A 17,089-nucleotide genomic window follows, 5' to 3' on the forward strand; every position below is an offset into this window, starting at 1 on the left:
TCTGAATTAGATACCGTTTTCGAATTAGGTTGCGGCTTAACTTGCGTTTTGAGTTCTGGTTTTGGTGCCGCGTTTTGTTCAGTTTTTTCATTTTTTATTTACCATAACCAAGAGCATCGTAATCATCATCCACATCATTTTTATAGCTTTTACTTTAGAACTGCATAGGCTCCAGAAGTATACTGGGTTTTATCTCCTTAATCTTTACTAGAGAATGTCGAACATGCTACCCGATTTGGAATTTGGATTTTTGAATGCTTTGGTCTTTTTTGATTTTAACCCCTTGTTGACCAAACCAAGAAAAAAGGCTTTTGTGTTGTGTATTTTATTATATTTTTATTCAAAGGCATGTAATATTAACAAAAAAATAATAAACAAAATATTTCAAGGACATTGTAGTATAAAAAAAGGATATGGTACTCAGAAATACCGTCGGGCTTGAAGACCTCATATTTTTATGCTTTAGTGCCATGGTACTCGGAAAAATTGTTTTTGTCATTACAGCAGAACAATTTTCCGCAGTGTTGACATTTCGAATCCGGGTTTGACTAAATTTTTTTATACTGCACATGACTCCTCGACTTTCTCCAAATATTGGCCAATGTACTCCCAAATTACCTAATCGGACATCTTTTGGTACTTACTCAACTTTTTCACGACGTTTTTTGCTTAAGGGTGTTGGTGTAAGACTCAACTTGCGTTTGGTGCAACATATTTTTGCTTAATTAAGCCTTGTGCAACGGATCGTCTATACTCTAGGAGAGTCATTTTATCATGGCTTTGGCAATATACAATGTAGGAATTAACGAAAGCTATTTCCAAGAGCGCCCAAAACAATATATGCCACCATTTTTTAGATCACCTGCCTATACCGTATGCACAACGCAACTGATCTGCATGATCTACGCCACCCATGAATGAATTATAGTCTTTAATTGCAGTTGGACATTGAACTTGTATTGACTGACTTTTACGATCTCTCCTCTGGACAATATTTTCTCAGTGCCATGGAAGTTGGAAGCCAACAGTATGGGCTTCTTATCAATCGATTTAAAAAAGTTACACCGTTCATAGTTGTTCGTGAATCGAACTCGTCTCTTTTCATTTTCTTGTCCACTTTCATGTTTGAAGGAAGTCCTTTTCGATTTCCTCGTACTGAACCGCAAGCAAAAACTTTCTGCGTTTGTAGAAATTCTAGTAGCCAGACAGATGTAAAATAATTATGAAAGTATACGTACTTATTTTTTCCCCACTCCTCTTCTGTGAGAGATAAAACTACTCTCTCTCCCAGGCCATATCCTTCGTACTTTTCTTCGGCAGCTCTGTCCTTTCCTTGGTATATAGAGAATTTTTTGATATATCCGCGTTGATCGGTCAAGCACCATAATTTGTAACCACGCTTAATTGGTTTCATAGGGCAATATTGTTTTATAGGACTTCTACCTTTGAAAATAACCATAGATTCGTCAACTGATAGCTCCATCGTTCCATGGTATACCTGAAGGAAACGTTGATTCAGACCTTCAATCAATTTTGACCCGTCGATCCTTGTTTTCTGGAATTTTAGAATTATCATTTACGTGCAAAAAACGTAAGATTGAATCGAATCTGTTTCGGGAAATGGTTTCTGATACTATGGGCCAGATCTTCGCTGGTACTCGACGATAACTTGGCAGGTGATGGTAGCCCATAAAAAAGTGTATGCCTATAAATGCCCAAAATTCACTTTTTTTGTAAATTCAAGGTTTTGTTTTTTTGTACCGCATATAAATTCGAATCAAATATGATTCCTTCCACAATAGCCTCCATATAAGATAGGAAAAATTGTGTTGGCGTTTCCATATCGTCAAAAAATCCCTTTGCAGAGTCAAATTGTGAAACCACGGTGGTTTTATCAATTTTTTTCCATTTTCACAATGGTTCTTCCAAAAACTGTGCTTCTCACGTTTTCTGGCAATACATTTGTCTCTTCATTTCCTTCTTCCTGAATTTGATTTAGGACTTCAATCAAAAACTGATCTTCCTCGTTCGGTAAAGTCATCATCTCTTCATTTTCATCATCTCTCTCGATATCCGTATCTTGCTCATTATCGATTGGAATTTCTTCCAAAATGGAAGCAATTTCATTTTCTGGCAAAAATCTTCCGTGAACTCCAGCCATTATCCACTAGTATCTGTAAAAAGCTGTGTATAAAAATCAGAAAATACAAGAACAGAGCCCGACGGTACTTACAAGTCTCCTTCGGAAAATCAAAGATTACTGGTAAACAAAAAAAGTAAAGTTCTTTGTATCTTCAAAACTAAACACTAAATTCACAAAACTTATACCTTCTTTTTATTTAGTAGAGATATTTTAAAAATTTAGCAAGATATAATTTAAATAATACACCACTTCTAATTTGTGACCGCACTATGGAAAACACTTACTTAAAATGAGCATAAAAAGCAAAGAATCCACGAATTTTATTAAAAATCCCGTTATATATGTTCCATGTTTTGTACTTTAAAGTACCGTTGGTAATGTAAAAAACTTACTGATTGCTTTTAAAGTAGCAAAATCAGAAGTGGTACTGGAGAGTACTGTCAGACAACAAGGGGTTAAATAAATTCTAAGCAATTTTCCAATGATCCATTTGCTTGATCATATCATGACAGAGGCAATATTGTAATTGAATTGGATCGATAGGTTTGTTTTCCTGTGATTTCAAATTTTGTAATACTTTTTGTGTTAGAACACGATTTGAATCACAAAACTCTAAATGTTGCAATTTTTTACTATCCAACCAACCATAATTTTGACTGGTATAACGCGGTACGCAGAAAATCTCCCTCGGATTGTAATTCATATATTTATCCAATTCATCCACATAATGTCCTACACGCGGTGTATCATCTAATTCCAAATGTTCATATTTTGAATAGAATTTCTCAGTCAAAGGTCGTTCGCTATAATTTGGATGGAATTTATGATCATGACTGTCGACAACGCCTTGGCAACGAAAATTTGGTTTACATTTGTGATTTGCGCGCAGTTCTGTGCGTGCAGCTAATTTGCTTTTAGGATAGTTAACGGAAAATGTATCTATCTGAAAAGAACAAACAGCGCGTGCTTTACAAATAAAATGCAAATTTAAATGTTTGCTAAGCAAACCTTGACTACTGGATCTTTCGGTTCAGAAAATGTACATGGAGATTGACATCGAGGACACTTTTTGCTGCCACCCAACATACGACAACAAACGCTCATAGGATCGCAGCGCAGCGGTGAATTAAACCATCTAGGTAGTGCACTTGATATACACTTGATGCCTTCTTTTAGTGTTTCTTCGCGTGTCTTACCTTTTTTTACGCAAATTGGGCATGGTGCTTCACGGGGCTTCCCTTTTTCAACGTCAATTTTGACACAGATCCCACATGGTTTAGGCGAAGATCCTTTGTTATCATTATCTTGATATTTGTATTGTATATTTATATTGTGATTACAGAACGTGTAAAGTGTTGGCGGTTTCCGATTGAGCTTATCACAAGGCGGCGAAGAAATAGCCTTGGCTTTCACAGCTTCACGACATTCTTCGCCTTTCTTTTTAGCAAACAAATTGACCTGCGTTTCGTCGTAGTCTGATTCGAGACACTCCATAATTTGGTCTTAAAAAAGCTTTTCGTTTCTAAAATATACTAATTGCTATATTCAGAATTCAAAGTTTTGAAAAATGCTACTTCAAATATATAGAAATATTATGCGTTGGCTACGTCTTCATAACATACTACACGATTTCCAGTTATAAATGAGAAAGCGTCAGATATAAATGCGAAACCGTCATATGGAAATGAGAATAGTCAATTGTAAATGCGAAAGCGTCATATGGAAATGAGAATAGCCACTTGTAAATGAGAAAGCATCAAATGAAAATGCGAAAGCGTCATTTGTAATTGAGAATACGTACTCAATTATAAATAAGAAAGTAACACTTAAAAATGCGAAAGTGTCATATGGAAATGAGAATAGTAACTTGTAAATGAGAAAGCATCAAATGAAAATGCGAAAGAGTCGTTGGTAATTGAGAATACTTACTCAATTATAAATAAGAAAGTATCACTTGAAAATGCGAAAGCGTCATATGGAAATGAGAATGGTCACTTGTAAATGAGAAAGCAGATCCAAACTAATGGCTTAAATAACTTGAAACAGTGGTTAGCATTTAGGATGGTATTTAATCACTATTTACTTCACTAAAATAACACTAGTTATTATTAAGGATTTGTTGATTATTCCCATTGTGTCCCTCGGACTTCGGACTCCTTATGCATTTTTTGAAGAGAAGTCCAAGTTGTTGTTGTTGTAGCGATAAGGACACTCCCCGAAGGCCTTGGGAGGTGTTATCGATGTGGATGGTCCTTTGCCGGATGCAGATCCGGTACGTTCCGGCAACAAGCGCCAAAAAAGTACTAGCCCGACCATCGCCGGAACGATTTGGTATGACCACATACAACCTCCTAGGCTATCCCGCCCTCACATCCATTAGAAGTACAAGTTCTTGTACAGCGGTGGGAAGTGGGTAATGAGAGGGAACCATTATACTTTTACATAAAATTGACAAAATTTATTCTTAATAACAAATAAGTCTTTCGAACTTTCATTTAATGCTTTCAAAATTTACTTACTTTTCTCATTTCTATATAACGCTTTCGCATTTTTAAGTGATATTTTCTTATTTATAATTGACTACCTATTCTCAATTATAAATGACGCTTTAGTCTTTCTTTTAATGCTTTCTAATTTTCAAGTGACTATTCTCATTTACATATGACGGTTTCGCATTTACAATTCACTATTCTCTACAAATAAGATGGTGCATTACAGATTCCAAAGGGCATCACCATAAAATTTCTAAAGACCATCTCCGACTCTTTGTCTTCCTCCTTCACCTACATTTTTCAAGTCCAGTGTAAAAACCATTTCGTACCAGATAGCCAATCGAGAGTGTAGTCAATTCTTTGCAATGGGTGCCTATCCTTCTTAGCGACGTCGTTAAACTCCCGGTAGTCCACGCAAAACCTCATTTTTCCATCCTTCTTTTCACCGGACTAGCTGCTGGTTCCATTACGCCACTGTCGCTTATTTCTTGTATGATTTGACTCACAACTTCCCACTTGTGCAGTGAAACACTATGAGGAGCTTGACGGATTGGCTTCGCATATCCAGTGTCGATTTGATGTTTCACAACGTTGATACGGCCTGGTTTGGAGTTATCTTGGTGAAATATGTTTGCGTACTTCAGGTGAAGTTGTTTTACCGTACTCTGATGGTCTTCCTCTAACCGCTCCATCCACGCCGTTATGTCATTTGAAAGAGCAATATTGCTAGTTTAAATATTTTCCAGGGGCTGTACACAGTTGATAACTACTTGAGCCTCTTTGCATCTTCCCTATATAGCTCCTTTGGTACGTTTGAGTGGTGATTTGAACTCATTGAGTCTTCCTAACGGAACACGTCTTGTTTTGTCATAGCCAGGATTTTTCCTATAAGTATATTTGGTGTTGATTTATTCGCTGCATCTACAACCCACAATTTGTTTGTCCCATAATATCCCTCGATCTTTGCCCAGATTACATTACAACGTAGGCATTGTTGTATTAACGATAAAGACAATCCCCGAAGGTTTTGGAGAGTGTTATCGATGTTGATGGTCCTTTGCCGCATATAGATCCGGTAACAAGCTCCATTAAGGTACTAGCCCGGTCATCTCGGGAACGATTAATATGACCACATTAAACTTTCTATGTTGTTGTTGTTGTAGCACTGCTTCGCCCCGCCCAATAGGTGTGACCGATCACAAATTGCCATCAATATCCTCTAACGGGAGTCCAAGGAAACTTGCTGTTTCAACAGGGGTGGACCATAATGAGAGGGGTGTTAGAGGCGTTGGTGCCACATTACAATTGAAGAGATGGTTGGTGTCATGTGGGGACACATTGCACGCAGGGCATACATTTTGTATGTCGGGGTTGATTCTGAATAGGTAAGAGTTTAACCTGTTATAGTATCCAGATCGAAGTTGAGCTAGAGTGACTCGCGTTTCCCTACGGAGTGTGCATTCCTCCTCCTTCTAGGTCATCTCGCCCTCTACCCCTTAGTTTCACGAGCAAGGATTCTTCGATTGTTGAGACTTCGATAAACTTAAATATATGTATATATAAAATGTGGAATGTTTCATTTTATTATTTATTATAAATTATTGATCAATACCATATGTAAATTATAATAATAGTTTGGCGAGATACAGGCCGAGCTTATTTTCCAATTTGCGTCGTGCAATTTTTTAATCTTTCTTCAATATCCGGGTTATACTCGTGTTTAAAAGGTTTCGAACTTAAGTTATGATGACCGAAAAAAAAATGAATTTAGTAACTTGGGAAAAATTTTATGCAACGTGACATACAGGCCTGCCAAAATACCTCAGAACCGCCACGGACTGTCCTCTTATGTCACCATCTACATAATGAGGCGAGAATACTCCCCATCAGGGAGAGAAATTAGATGCTAACCAAACAGTTTCTGTTGAATACCCAGAAATCTGGGCATCCCAACAGGCATCCAATTGATGAGCCAACACCGCCCAGGGGCTTAAGGAGTCATCTCCATAAGCATTATGAGGAAATACTGCCCGTGAGAACTCAGCGGTATGAAGCAAAAAAAAAGAAAACAAGCAGGTCTTCAGTGAACTCCACAAACAGGCGTCGGGCCTTTATGCCAGGAATTGCCCGGTGAATCCAGTACTCAAAGAACACTACCCAAAACTTGCGGAAGAGGAACGCACACTCCACAGGGAAACGCGAGTCAGTCTAGCTCAATTTCGATCTGGATACTGTAACAGGTTAAACTCTTACCTATCCAGAATCAACCCCGACATACAAAATATATGCCCTGCTTGGAATGTGTTCCCACATGACACCAACTATCTCTTTAATTGTAATGTAGAACCAACGCCTCTAACACCCCTCACATTATGGTTCTACCCTGTTGAAAAAGCAAGTTTCCTTGGACTCCCGTTAGAGGATATTGATGACAATTTATGATCGGTCGTTGAAAAAAATAATAATGAATTAATAGAGTGTTTAAAGAACCAAAACAAATGCCTAGAGCAGGGCGAAATAAAAATTATTAAACAATACAATGTCAAAACAAACAAGAAAAACTACTATAATGCAATTGTAGAGGTGGATGAAGATATGTTTACCAACGTTATGAAGTTAGATAAACTAAACGTAGGATGGAAAAGATGCAGGTTTTACGATGGTGTTAATGTGACAACATGTTTCAAATGTAAAGGATACAACCATAAAGCGAGCGAGTTTAAAAGTGATGAGGTGTGCAGCAAATGTTTGGGTAAATATAAAACCACGGAGTGTAATGAAACGCCTATAAACAAGTGTTTAAATTGCATAAGGGCCAATGAAAAATTAAACTTAGGGCTAGATGTAAATCACTTGTGCAATAGCCGACAATGTCCGGTTTATTTAAAGCACTTAAGTGCAAAAAAGCATAGGCTTGGCTATTAGCAACTAACGCACTACTCAGAAGTTACAGCTCAACTTGAGGATTATATTCCCGCAATAGTTAATCGAAAAAGCAAGTCTGCAAAAGCTGATAACAATATATTAAAATGTATTTACCTAAACATTAATAGTATAGTTTCGAATAAAAGTGAATTGGAAGTGACGGCAGAAGTTCTCAAGCCGGCAATCATATTATGCTCTGAAACGTGTACAACAAAAGATATTGAAGATAATGAATTAGAAATAGCATCTTTTAACATGATAAGATGTGATTCCCACAGTAGGCATACTGGCGGAGTACTAATATATGTACATAGAGAAATAAATTTTAATATAATATATAATGGTAGTGTAAACATGAATTTGTGGTGCATTATAATAAAATTGAAAAAACTTGGAAAAAAGTGGCAAATAGGGGTGCTCTACCACTCGCCCAGCACAAGTGATGCAGCCTTCCTAGACTATTTAAATGAAATATTAATTGATAAATATGAAAAAAGTAACCGCAATATACTAGTTGGTGATTTTAATATCAACATGAATCACATATCAACATACAGTACAAAACTGAATGAAACATTTTCCGTGTTGGGTATGGTTCAAAAAGTGGATTTTAATACACGAATAACGGATACAACTGAATCTAAAATTGATCTCATACATTCAAATTCTGAAGAAATAAAGTGCAAATCTTTGCAAGCATACATAATTTCTGATCATGAAACAATAATGTTCATGTTCAAATATCTAAATCATATAAGATGAGAGTGATTAAGAAAATAATTGCTTGGGATAAATATAGTAATGACAGTTTATTAAACCTACTTAGGTCCTTTAATTTTACTTAGGTCCTTTAAAATTCATTAATAGATGATAAAGTTGAACTAGTGAACCACATTTTAACGATGGAAAATTTAACCTATGAAAAAGAAGTACATATAAAACTAATGAATAAGTGGTACGATAGAGAACTTGCACAAATAAATAAACATAAAATTTATTTGTATACATGTGCTATACAGACAGGACTGTGGGAAGAATACAAAAATATTAATAAAATGTATAAAAACCTAGTTAATATAAAGAAAATTAAATACATGGAAAATAAAGTTATAATGAATGAAAACAACGCCAAAGATATCGACGGTCTGCTTAGCGCGGGATAACGATGATATTAATAAAGCGGTAATCGATGGTATATTGGTAGAAGATGAACTTGCCTTGGCAAATGGCCTTAACAAATTTTTTATAAATAGTGTGATAGAAATAAATAACAATATAGAATATTTCGATATAGCACTCAGCGGTAGTCAAGCCAATTCTGAATTTAAGTTTCCTAAAATAACGACTGATGAAGTTATAAAAATCCTGCAAGAGTTTAAATACAAAATAGGTGGCAGGAACATTCTGTCCGATGGCGTAATGAAGGACTCTATAGTGTATACAGGGTTTTTCTATGCCCAAATAATTAATAGCAGTTTGAAAGATGGTATTGTACCAGAAAAGTGGAAAATGTCAACGGTGATTCCAGTTGAAAAAATTAAAAAGACAATACAGCCAGAAGAGCTTAGACCCATAAACACCTTACCAAGTGACGCTAAAATCCTTGAAGTTTATGTTAAGAATCAATTGGTAAAATATCTATACTCAAACAAAATACTTGTCAATCAACAGTCGGGTTTTAGGAAAAAACATTCGTGTGAAACAGCTCTTAACTTTGTGATATCGGAGTGGAAAGATGATCTAAATGATAAGAAGGTGGTGGCTGCTGTTGTTGTTGTTGTTGTAGCAGTGCTTCGCCCCACCTAACAGACGCGACCGATCAAAAACTGTCATCAATATCCTCTAACGGGAGTCCAAGGAAACTTGCTGTTTCAACAGGGGTGGACCATAGGGAAAGGGGTGTTAGAGGCGTTGGTTCCACATTACAATTAAAGAGATGGTTGGTGTCATGTGGGGACACATTGCAAGCGGGGCATACATTTTGTATGTCGGGGTTGATTCTGGATAGGTAAGAGTTTAACCTGTTACAGTATCCAGAACGAAGTTGAGCCAGAGTGACACGCGTTTCCCTGGGGAGTATGCGTTCCTCTTCCGCAAGTTTTGGATACTTTACTTTGAGTACTGGGTTCACCGGGCAATTCCCGGCATAAAGGTCCGACGCCTGTTTGTGGAGTTCACCAAGGACCTGCTTGTGTTTTTTCGCTTCATACGGCTGTGTTCTCAGATGCCGTATTTCCTCAAAATGCTTACGGAGATGACTCCTTAAGCCCCTAGGCGGTGCTGGCTCGTCAATCAGATGTCTGTTGGGATGCCCAGGTTTCTAGGTATTCAACAGGAACTGTTTGGTCAGCATCTCGTTTCTTTCCCTGATGGGGAGTATTCTCGCCTCATTATGTAGATGGTGTTCTGGGGACATAAAAAGACAGCCCGTGGCAATTCTGAGAGCAGTATTTTGGCAGGCCTGTAGCTTCTTCCAGTGGGTAATTTTTAGGCTTGGCGACCATATGGGTGACGCGTAGCACGTAATCGGCTGGCTAATTGCTTTGTATGTAGTCATGAGCGTTTCTTTATCTTTTCCCCAGGTACTGCCAGCAAGGGATTTGAGGATTTTGTTACGGCTCTGAATTCTCGGAACAATTGCGGCTGCGTGCTCACCAAAATGTAGATCCTGATCAAACGTCACACCCAAGATTTTGGGGTGTAGGACAGTCGGTAGCGTAGAGCCATCGACGTGGATGTTCAAAATGGTCGACATTTGGGACGTCCATGTTGTAAATAAGGTCGCGGAAGATTTAGTCGGTGATAATGCCAGGTTTCGCGAGGCGAAAAAACTGGAGAGATCAGGGAGGTAGCCGTTTATTTTATTGCATAGCTCATCGATCTGTGGGCCTGGGCCTGTGGCCATTACTGTGCAGTCATCGGCGTAGGAAACGATTGTGACTCCTTCCGGTGGTGAAGGTAGCTTAGATATGTAGAAATTAAACAAAAGTGGGGATAGGACACCACCCTGTTGCACCCCTTGTTTAATTCTCCTTGGCTTTGATGTTTCGTTTCTAAATAGCACCGATGCCTGCCGACCACCCAGATAATTTGCGGTCCACCTTTTAAGACATGGGGGAAGGGTAGACCCTTCCAGGTCTTGCAGTAACGAGCCATGGTTGACCGTATCAAAAGCTTTTGATAGGTCTAGCGCTACGAGTACTGTTCTATGGTGGGGGTTTTGATTTAAACCGCAATTTATCTGGGTGCTAATGGCATTTAGCGCGGAGGTAGTGCTATGGAGTTTTCTGAAGCCATGCTGATGGGAGGCTAGTTGCAAATTTGCTTGGAAATAAGGGAGCAAAATGGCTTCGAGCGTCTTTGCTACTGGCGATAGGAGAGATATCGGACGATACGACTCTCCTATGTTAGCTGGTTTACCAGGCTTTAGTAGCGGGACCACCTTGGCCATTTTCCATTTCTCGGGTATGACAAAGGTGGAAAGAGACAGGTTGAAGACCTGCGCTAAATATTTGAAACCCTCTTTCCCTAGGCTTTTAAGCATCGGCATGGCTATGCCGTCTGGGCCCACTGCTTTGGATGGTTTAGCGCGACCAATGGCGTCCTCAACCTCTTTAGCGGTGATGGTGATTGGTGACGCGCTGAATTTGTGTTTATGTGCGTGTCTGTTGGCCCTCCGTCTAACTTTGTCGACCGTAGAATGCATTATATATTGTCGGCAGAAAGCACTCGCGCATTTTTTCGCATCCGACAGCACTTTGTCGCCAAAGGCGATGGAAACTTTGTCTTTGTGCTTAGTCGGATTCGATAGGGACTTTACGGTGGACCAAAGTTTACCCACACCGGTAGAGAGGTTACAACCTCTTAGGTGCTCCTCCCATTTCGCCCGCTTGTGTTCATCCACAAGCAATCTGATGCGTTGGTTTATATCCCTTATTTGGGGGTCGCCTGGATCAAGCTGCCTTATAAGGTCACGTTCTCTCGCTAAGTTTGCGGCCTCCGCCGGGAAGTGGGCCGGATTTCGGGAATTCTCCCGGCGGGAATGAAACGTGCCGAGGCGGATTCAATGACCTTGCGGAAGGCACGCTCCCCTTGGCGGGCATCAGTCGGGATAGGGAGGGCAGCAAAGAGGTTGTCTGTAAAGGATTTATATTCTTCCCACTTTCCTTTTTTAAAGTTTATGAAAGTGCGTTTTTCGGTCACGATGAAGTCGGCGGTACGCTCGAGCGAAACAAGTATAGGCAGGTGGTCGGATGCCAATGATACCATCGGCTGCCAGTTGACGCAGTTTACGAGTTCTGCGCTCACGATTGAGATATCTGGCGAACTGTGACAGCTTCCTACCATACGTGTGGGGGCGTCTCCGTTTATTGTGCAGAACGTCGTTTCTTCTATTTGATCCGCCAACATCTCGCCCCTAATGTCCGCCCGCAAATTTGAATGCCATAGATCATGATGGGCATTGAAGTCGCCTAAAATAATGCGATTGTTTCCAGTGAGTAAGGCTCTGATATTAGGGCGGTATCCACCGGGGCAACAGGTGGCAGGGGGGATGTAGATGTTGATGATTTCTAGGTTTGCATCGCCTGACCGGACAGATAGGCCTTGACGTTCTAAGACGTTGTCCCTGCGGTCGATGCCAGGATCTATGTGATATTGCACAGAGTGGTGTATTATAAACGCGAGGCCGCCTCCATTTCCGCTCTCGCGATCTTTTCTGTGGACATTATACCCAGAGCAGGTCTGCAATGCAGATCGTGCTGTGAGTTTAGTCTCTTGAATCACAGCAATGCGGATGTTGTGCCGCTTCATGAAATTGACTATCTCCGTAATCTTCCCAGTTAGTCCATTACAGTTTAACTGCAGAATTCTGAAGTGCATGAGGGGAGACGTCGCCACTCTGGGGGTAAGTGACGGGTGACTACGCCTGGGTTGAGGAAGGCCAGGACGCAATTGCTGTTGTGGCCCTGGGACTGGGCGTCCTTGGGCAAGCATTGGGGTACCCGGATGATTTGGGTTTGCGACCTGGCAACATGGCGCGATGAAACCTGTCGAGGGGTTGCCGTCGCGGAGACCAGAACATCTAGGAAAGTGGCACCACCCAAGGCAGGAGCTGCATTGGGCGGATGTCGCAAAAATATATATTCTGTGCTGGCAAACGGTGCAAACGGAGGTAGGGACTAAGAGTCTGTTTCCCTGACCTACACGATTGCTGCCGGAAAAGAGGGGGGGAGAAGACGGGGGCAGGGGCTGTTGCTCAGCATTGCTTCCGACTCTACTACGAAGATTGTAGTTATGAGTGGTAGCAGCTGTTTGAGTTGTTGGCGCCGTAAGGCGCGAGCAGCAGCGGGTACTTGTTGTGGCTTGCTGAGCAGCGGGGCTGCTGGAAGGTAATGGGGGGGGGGGGGGGGGGGGGGGGCGCTTAGACATAGACTACGGGGCGCCTTTGGGCGTGAACAGCAAGGAGCCACAAAAGATTTATAAAAGTTACGTGGACGTCGGGTTTTGGGATCAAGCCCAGAACAACCTGTCCGATGCAACCATCCCTTACACGAGACACACTGAACAGAGTATGACCGTCCTAAAAAGAAGCTTTTCCGGCAGATGCAGCAAAACCATTTCTCAGGACCGGGGTCAGGAGACGGACCCGGATTGGATTCGATACCTTCCCGGAGCAAGAGAATATGGAGCAGTCCTGCTGCAAGGAGCTGCTGGGAGGATGACAATTTGTGGGAGGAACGAAACAAATTAAATGGGGTTACACTGAAATGACAGTCCTTGGTCGGGGAAAATCCCGAGTCGCTCCGGTACATAGAACCGACTGCCTTGGGAAGTGGGTGGCTGCTGTCTTTCTTGACCTTAGAAGAGCCATCGAAACGGTAGATAGGGAAATCCTTATCCTTATACTTCAACAAATTGGTATTAAAGACATAGAGCTTGCTTGGTTTCGCAGTTATCTAAAACATAGGAAACAGCGAACAGTTATAAAAACAGCGATATCTGATGTATTGGAAGTGCCCATATGCTTACCACAAGGCTCGGTCCTGGCACCAATATTGTTCCTAATATATATAAATGATATAGTTAATGCGATACAAGACTGTGATATCAAACTATTTGCGGATGATACATTACTTATGATCAGTGACAATAATATTACTACTGCGGTATTAAAAATGCAAAATGATCTCAACAATTTATATTATGTGCGAATAGGCAAAAGCTTAATATAAACAAAACCAAATATATGGTCATAACAAGAAAAAATATTAATGATGAGGACTTAAGTGGGCTGAAAATAAATAATGAAACCATACAAAAAGTTAATAGCATAAAATATTTAGGGATTATAATTGATAACAAACTTAAATTTGAAGAACATATAAACTACACAGTTGCGAAAGTCGCGAAAAAGATTGGTGTTGTGCACAGATCTACCAAGTATATACAAGAAAAATATAAAATAATTATTTATAAATCTATTATTGAACCACATTTTGTGTATTGTCCATCGATATTATTCATAATAGCGGACAAAGAAATTGATAAGCACCAAAAGCTTCAAAATAGATGTTCAAATAGATGTGCATCTAGTACCCCTCGATGCTAGAACGGCTGATATGTTAAGAAAGTTGAACTGGTTGAGTGTCAAGCAAAAAATTTATTTTCATACCATGAAATTGATATTTAATATAAAACATGGAAATGTACCTGAATATTTAAGTAGTAACGTAGTTCTAGTGGAGCAAACACACAATATAAATACTAGAAATAGACATAATTTTAAATTGCCATTTTTTCGAACAGAAATAGATAAGCAAAACCTTTTTTTAAAAAAGGCCTAAAGGGTTACAATGAGCTCCCACTGGAAATTAAAAACTGCAATGAAATCTTAGTTTAAAGGCAAAATTATATGAATTTTGTAAAACTCTACCTATAAGATAGAATAGTACTATTTGTATCTTGAATTAGGCTTTAAGCCGTAATAAATAAATAACTAACTAACCTATTGGATGGGGCGAAACACTGCTACAACTACAGGACTGACAAGGATTCAAATCCCACCTCTGGGGGAAAAGGTGTAGAAGAAATGTACAAGGTATAATCGAAACAGCTGTCGCCTTGTCCGTCCTTATGACACGTTGTTTAAATTTTTCCCAAATTATTAAATAAATAAAAAAATTGCTTCAAATAAATGTTTTTATTCATTTAAAAGCAATGACTAAAATCCCCGCTTAATTCATAAAAAAATTAAGTTAGCAATTTTCCGTTCAATCATCCGTCAGCATAAAGGTTATATATAAGCGTTAAAGGTGATATACTTTGGATAAAATTACCTTCTATATAAAAATACAATAACACGGTTTTTACACATAACGTGATATCTCAATTAATAAGAAAGGAAAAATGTTTAAATTTTAGATGAACAATCTCGTTAGGTATTAAAAAAATGGGCATTGCAACGCCTGAACTGTTAGGGATGTGTGCGCTCGAGCCCCAAGTCATACATAAGTGGGGTGGTGAAATGTTGCTGATACTCAAGCTGATAATGTGCTGCAATGGCGCAGTGAAAATTTATATGTTGCGTTTGATTTGCTAGTGATGATCAGTTGATTGTCTACATTGTATTCAACGAACGCGCGACTTTGCCAAAGCTGCGCAAAACTTGCCGAAGAAATGAGGTTTTGTCATAAAAAGTAACACTGCTCCAACAACTGATTGAGCTGCACACCGGCCTGTTGCGATGAAATGCAAATTTTCAATATTTTAAATTCAGTTCCAATTAACGATTTAAATAAGGTATTCGAATACAATCGTTGATAAATAATCGATTTTTCGAATAGTTACAAAAGCATTTTCTACTTGAGAACAATGCGTCAGCGCGTATTGCTGAAATAATTTCCTTCAGGTATTTTAATTTCCAAAAAAAAAAAAACAAAAAACATTTATTGAGTAAACAAAAAACACTAGGAGTTCCATATGCAAATATGGCCTTTTGTATAATCGTCCCTCATTTATCAGGTCAGCATATATATAATTATTATATATATGCAGGTCAACTAACCGAACTTATCTACATCTGTTCTTAGCTATTTAGTCATAAATGTGCTGATAATATGAATGTCACTTTGTCCATAAATTTATACCCTTCATTGGCTTCTCTTTGAACCCACGTACCAATATATCTGCTTCCCACCACGTACAGCTTGATTGCTTATTTTGCTTGCAACCAAATTCAAGATTTTTCTTGTCAGAATCGTCCACATTTAGACACATTTTTTCATCAAATACCTCCAGTTCCTTACAGCAATTCAATGTGAGATCATCGTCGTTTACTGGATATGGACTATGTTGTAAATGAATATGTATGTCTTTGCAGCTTGGTGGCAATTGACATACATCTTTTGGTAATAATTGCGCATTTGCGCATGAGCTATGGGCATTTTCCGATTCGCTAGACATTTCCAATTCAAGATATAAGTTCGTTGGACTAAGATTAAGCGAAAAAATGTTAAATAACTCTTCGCCGGTCAAAAGTGAGCTGCAAAGAACATTAAACGTTTAGATATTTACAAAAGAATAAAATTCACTTAAACTTACATTAAAGTTTGATTAAGACGCGCATTTGGTATGCGGTGATGGTTGTGATAGTGAAGAGGCGATATCGAATCAATTGGTATGTGTATTGTATATGCCTCTTTAGCTGTGAATGTTGTAGATCCGAAAAGGAATCTTAAACTGCGCACAGTATTTATTTCAAATGATTTCTTAATGAGCTTTTTGCAAATGTGAAAAATGTTAATTGCGAAAACAAATATACATACATCTAATTTGTCATAAACTTACCTCGCGCATTGCAGTAATCGCTTCTTTTGTTTGCAGAGCCTGTTTGCGTTGTCGCTGCATTTTAAAAGCGTTAAGCGTACATATAGATGATCCGTGACTATCAATTTGCAAATGTTCATTGATGCTCGACGCACTTTCTTCCGATTCCGACCACAACCCCACATAGTATTTGAAGGTGTTGTAAACAAATGGTATTTGATGCCGTTGAAAGAGCAAAAACTCTAAAATTGCATTAACAACATCTGCAGTTGAGCCTGCTGTTAGTACATCTACATCTATGTTGAGATCAATTTTTTTTGTTGGCGCCATTTTTATATTTTAAATTAAAAATTGCAAAATATCTATTTCTTAAGCTAATGATAAGCTGCTGGCATTCCCAAACTTTTGCGAAACACTTTCACTACATCCTTCTCGTCATATGCTTTTTTTAATCCAAATTATTGCATGATGGCAGCTCTTTGGCATGGTGCACTGAACACACACAACGATGAGCTGTCAAAAGAAATGTCAATTTGGAAAGCCGCCTGATAGAGCTGGATTCGATTCGATTTTTTTAAGAATCGTTTCTAGAAAAATTCGATTTAATCGATTAAATCGAAACGAATAAAGTTTATTTAACACTCATCAATATACTGCCGAAGCAACAATATAATTTTTTAGTTATGCCCGCGTAATTATTACA

General features: G+C 38.9%; 2 protein-coding genes across 5 annotated transcripts; both read right to left on the reverse strand.

Annotated features, from left to right (window-relative positions):
• Positions 1 to 2,609: 2,609 nt before the first annotated feature.
• Positions 2,610 to 3,637, reverse strand: LOC137241292 (uncharacterized). The gene is made up of 2 exons (XM_067768758.1): positions 3,152 to 3,637; positions 2,610 to 3,086 (listed from the first exon to the last, which is right to left on the reverse strand). The coding sequence occupies exons 1-2, from the start codon at positions 3,635 to 3,637 to the stop codon at positions 2,610 to 2,612; spliced, it is 963 nt and encodes a 320-aa protein (XP_067624859.1).
• Positions 3,638 to 8,395: 4,758 nt separating this feature from the next.
• LOC137238305 (uncharacterized) lies at positions 8,396 to 16,885 on the reverse strand. 4 transcript variants are annotated; one of them, XM_067763140.1, is made up of 4 exons: positions 16,408 to 16,885; positions 16,162 to 16,337; positions 15,739 to 16,102; positions 8,396 to 8,476 (listed from the first exon to the last, which is right to left on the reverse strand). In XM_067763140.1, the coding sequence occupies exons 1-4, from the start codon at positions 16,714 to 16,716 to the stop codon at positions 8,411 to 8,413; spliced, it is 915 nt and encodes a 304-aa protein (XP_067619241.1). In that variant the 5' UTR covers positions 16,717 to 16,885; the 3' UTR covers positions 8,396 to 8,410. The 4 variants fall into 4 exon arrangements, with proteins under 4 accessions (XP_067619241.1, XP_067619240.1, XP_067619243.1 ...); XM_067763139.1 differs by lacking the exon at positions 8,396 to 8,476 and adding an exon at positions 13,907 to 14,325; XM_067763142.1 differs by lacking the exon at positions 8,396 to 8,476 and adding an exon at positions 14,346 to 15,296 and having other exon boundaries at positions 16,408 to 16,883.
• Positions 16,886 to 17,089: the final 204 nt, after the last annotated feature.

The sequence above is a fragment of the Eurosta solidaginis genome, chromosome 1 (assembly GCF_040869045.1).
Source record: "Eurosta solidaginis isolate ZX-2024a chromosome 1, ASM4086904v1, whole genome shotgun sequence".
NCBI classification, from domain to species: domain Eukaryota; kingdom Metazoa; phylum Arthropoda; class Insecta; order Diptera; family Tephritidae; genus Eurosta; species Eurosta solidaginis.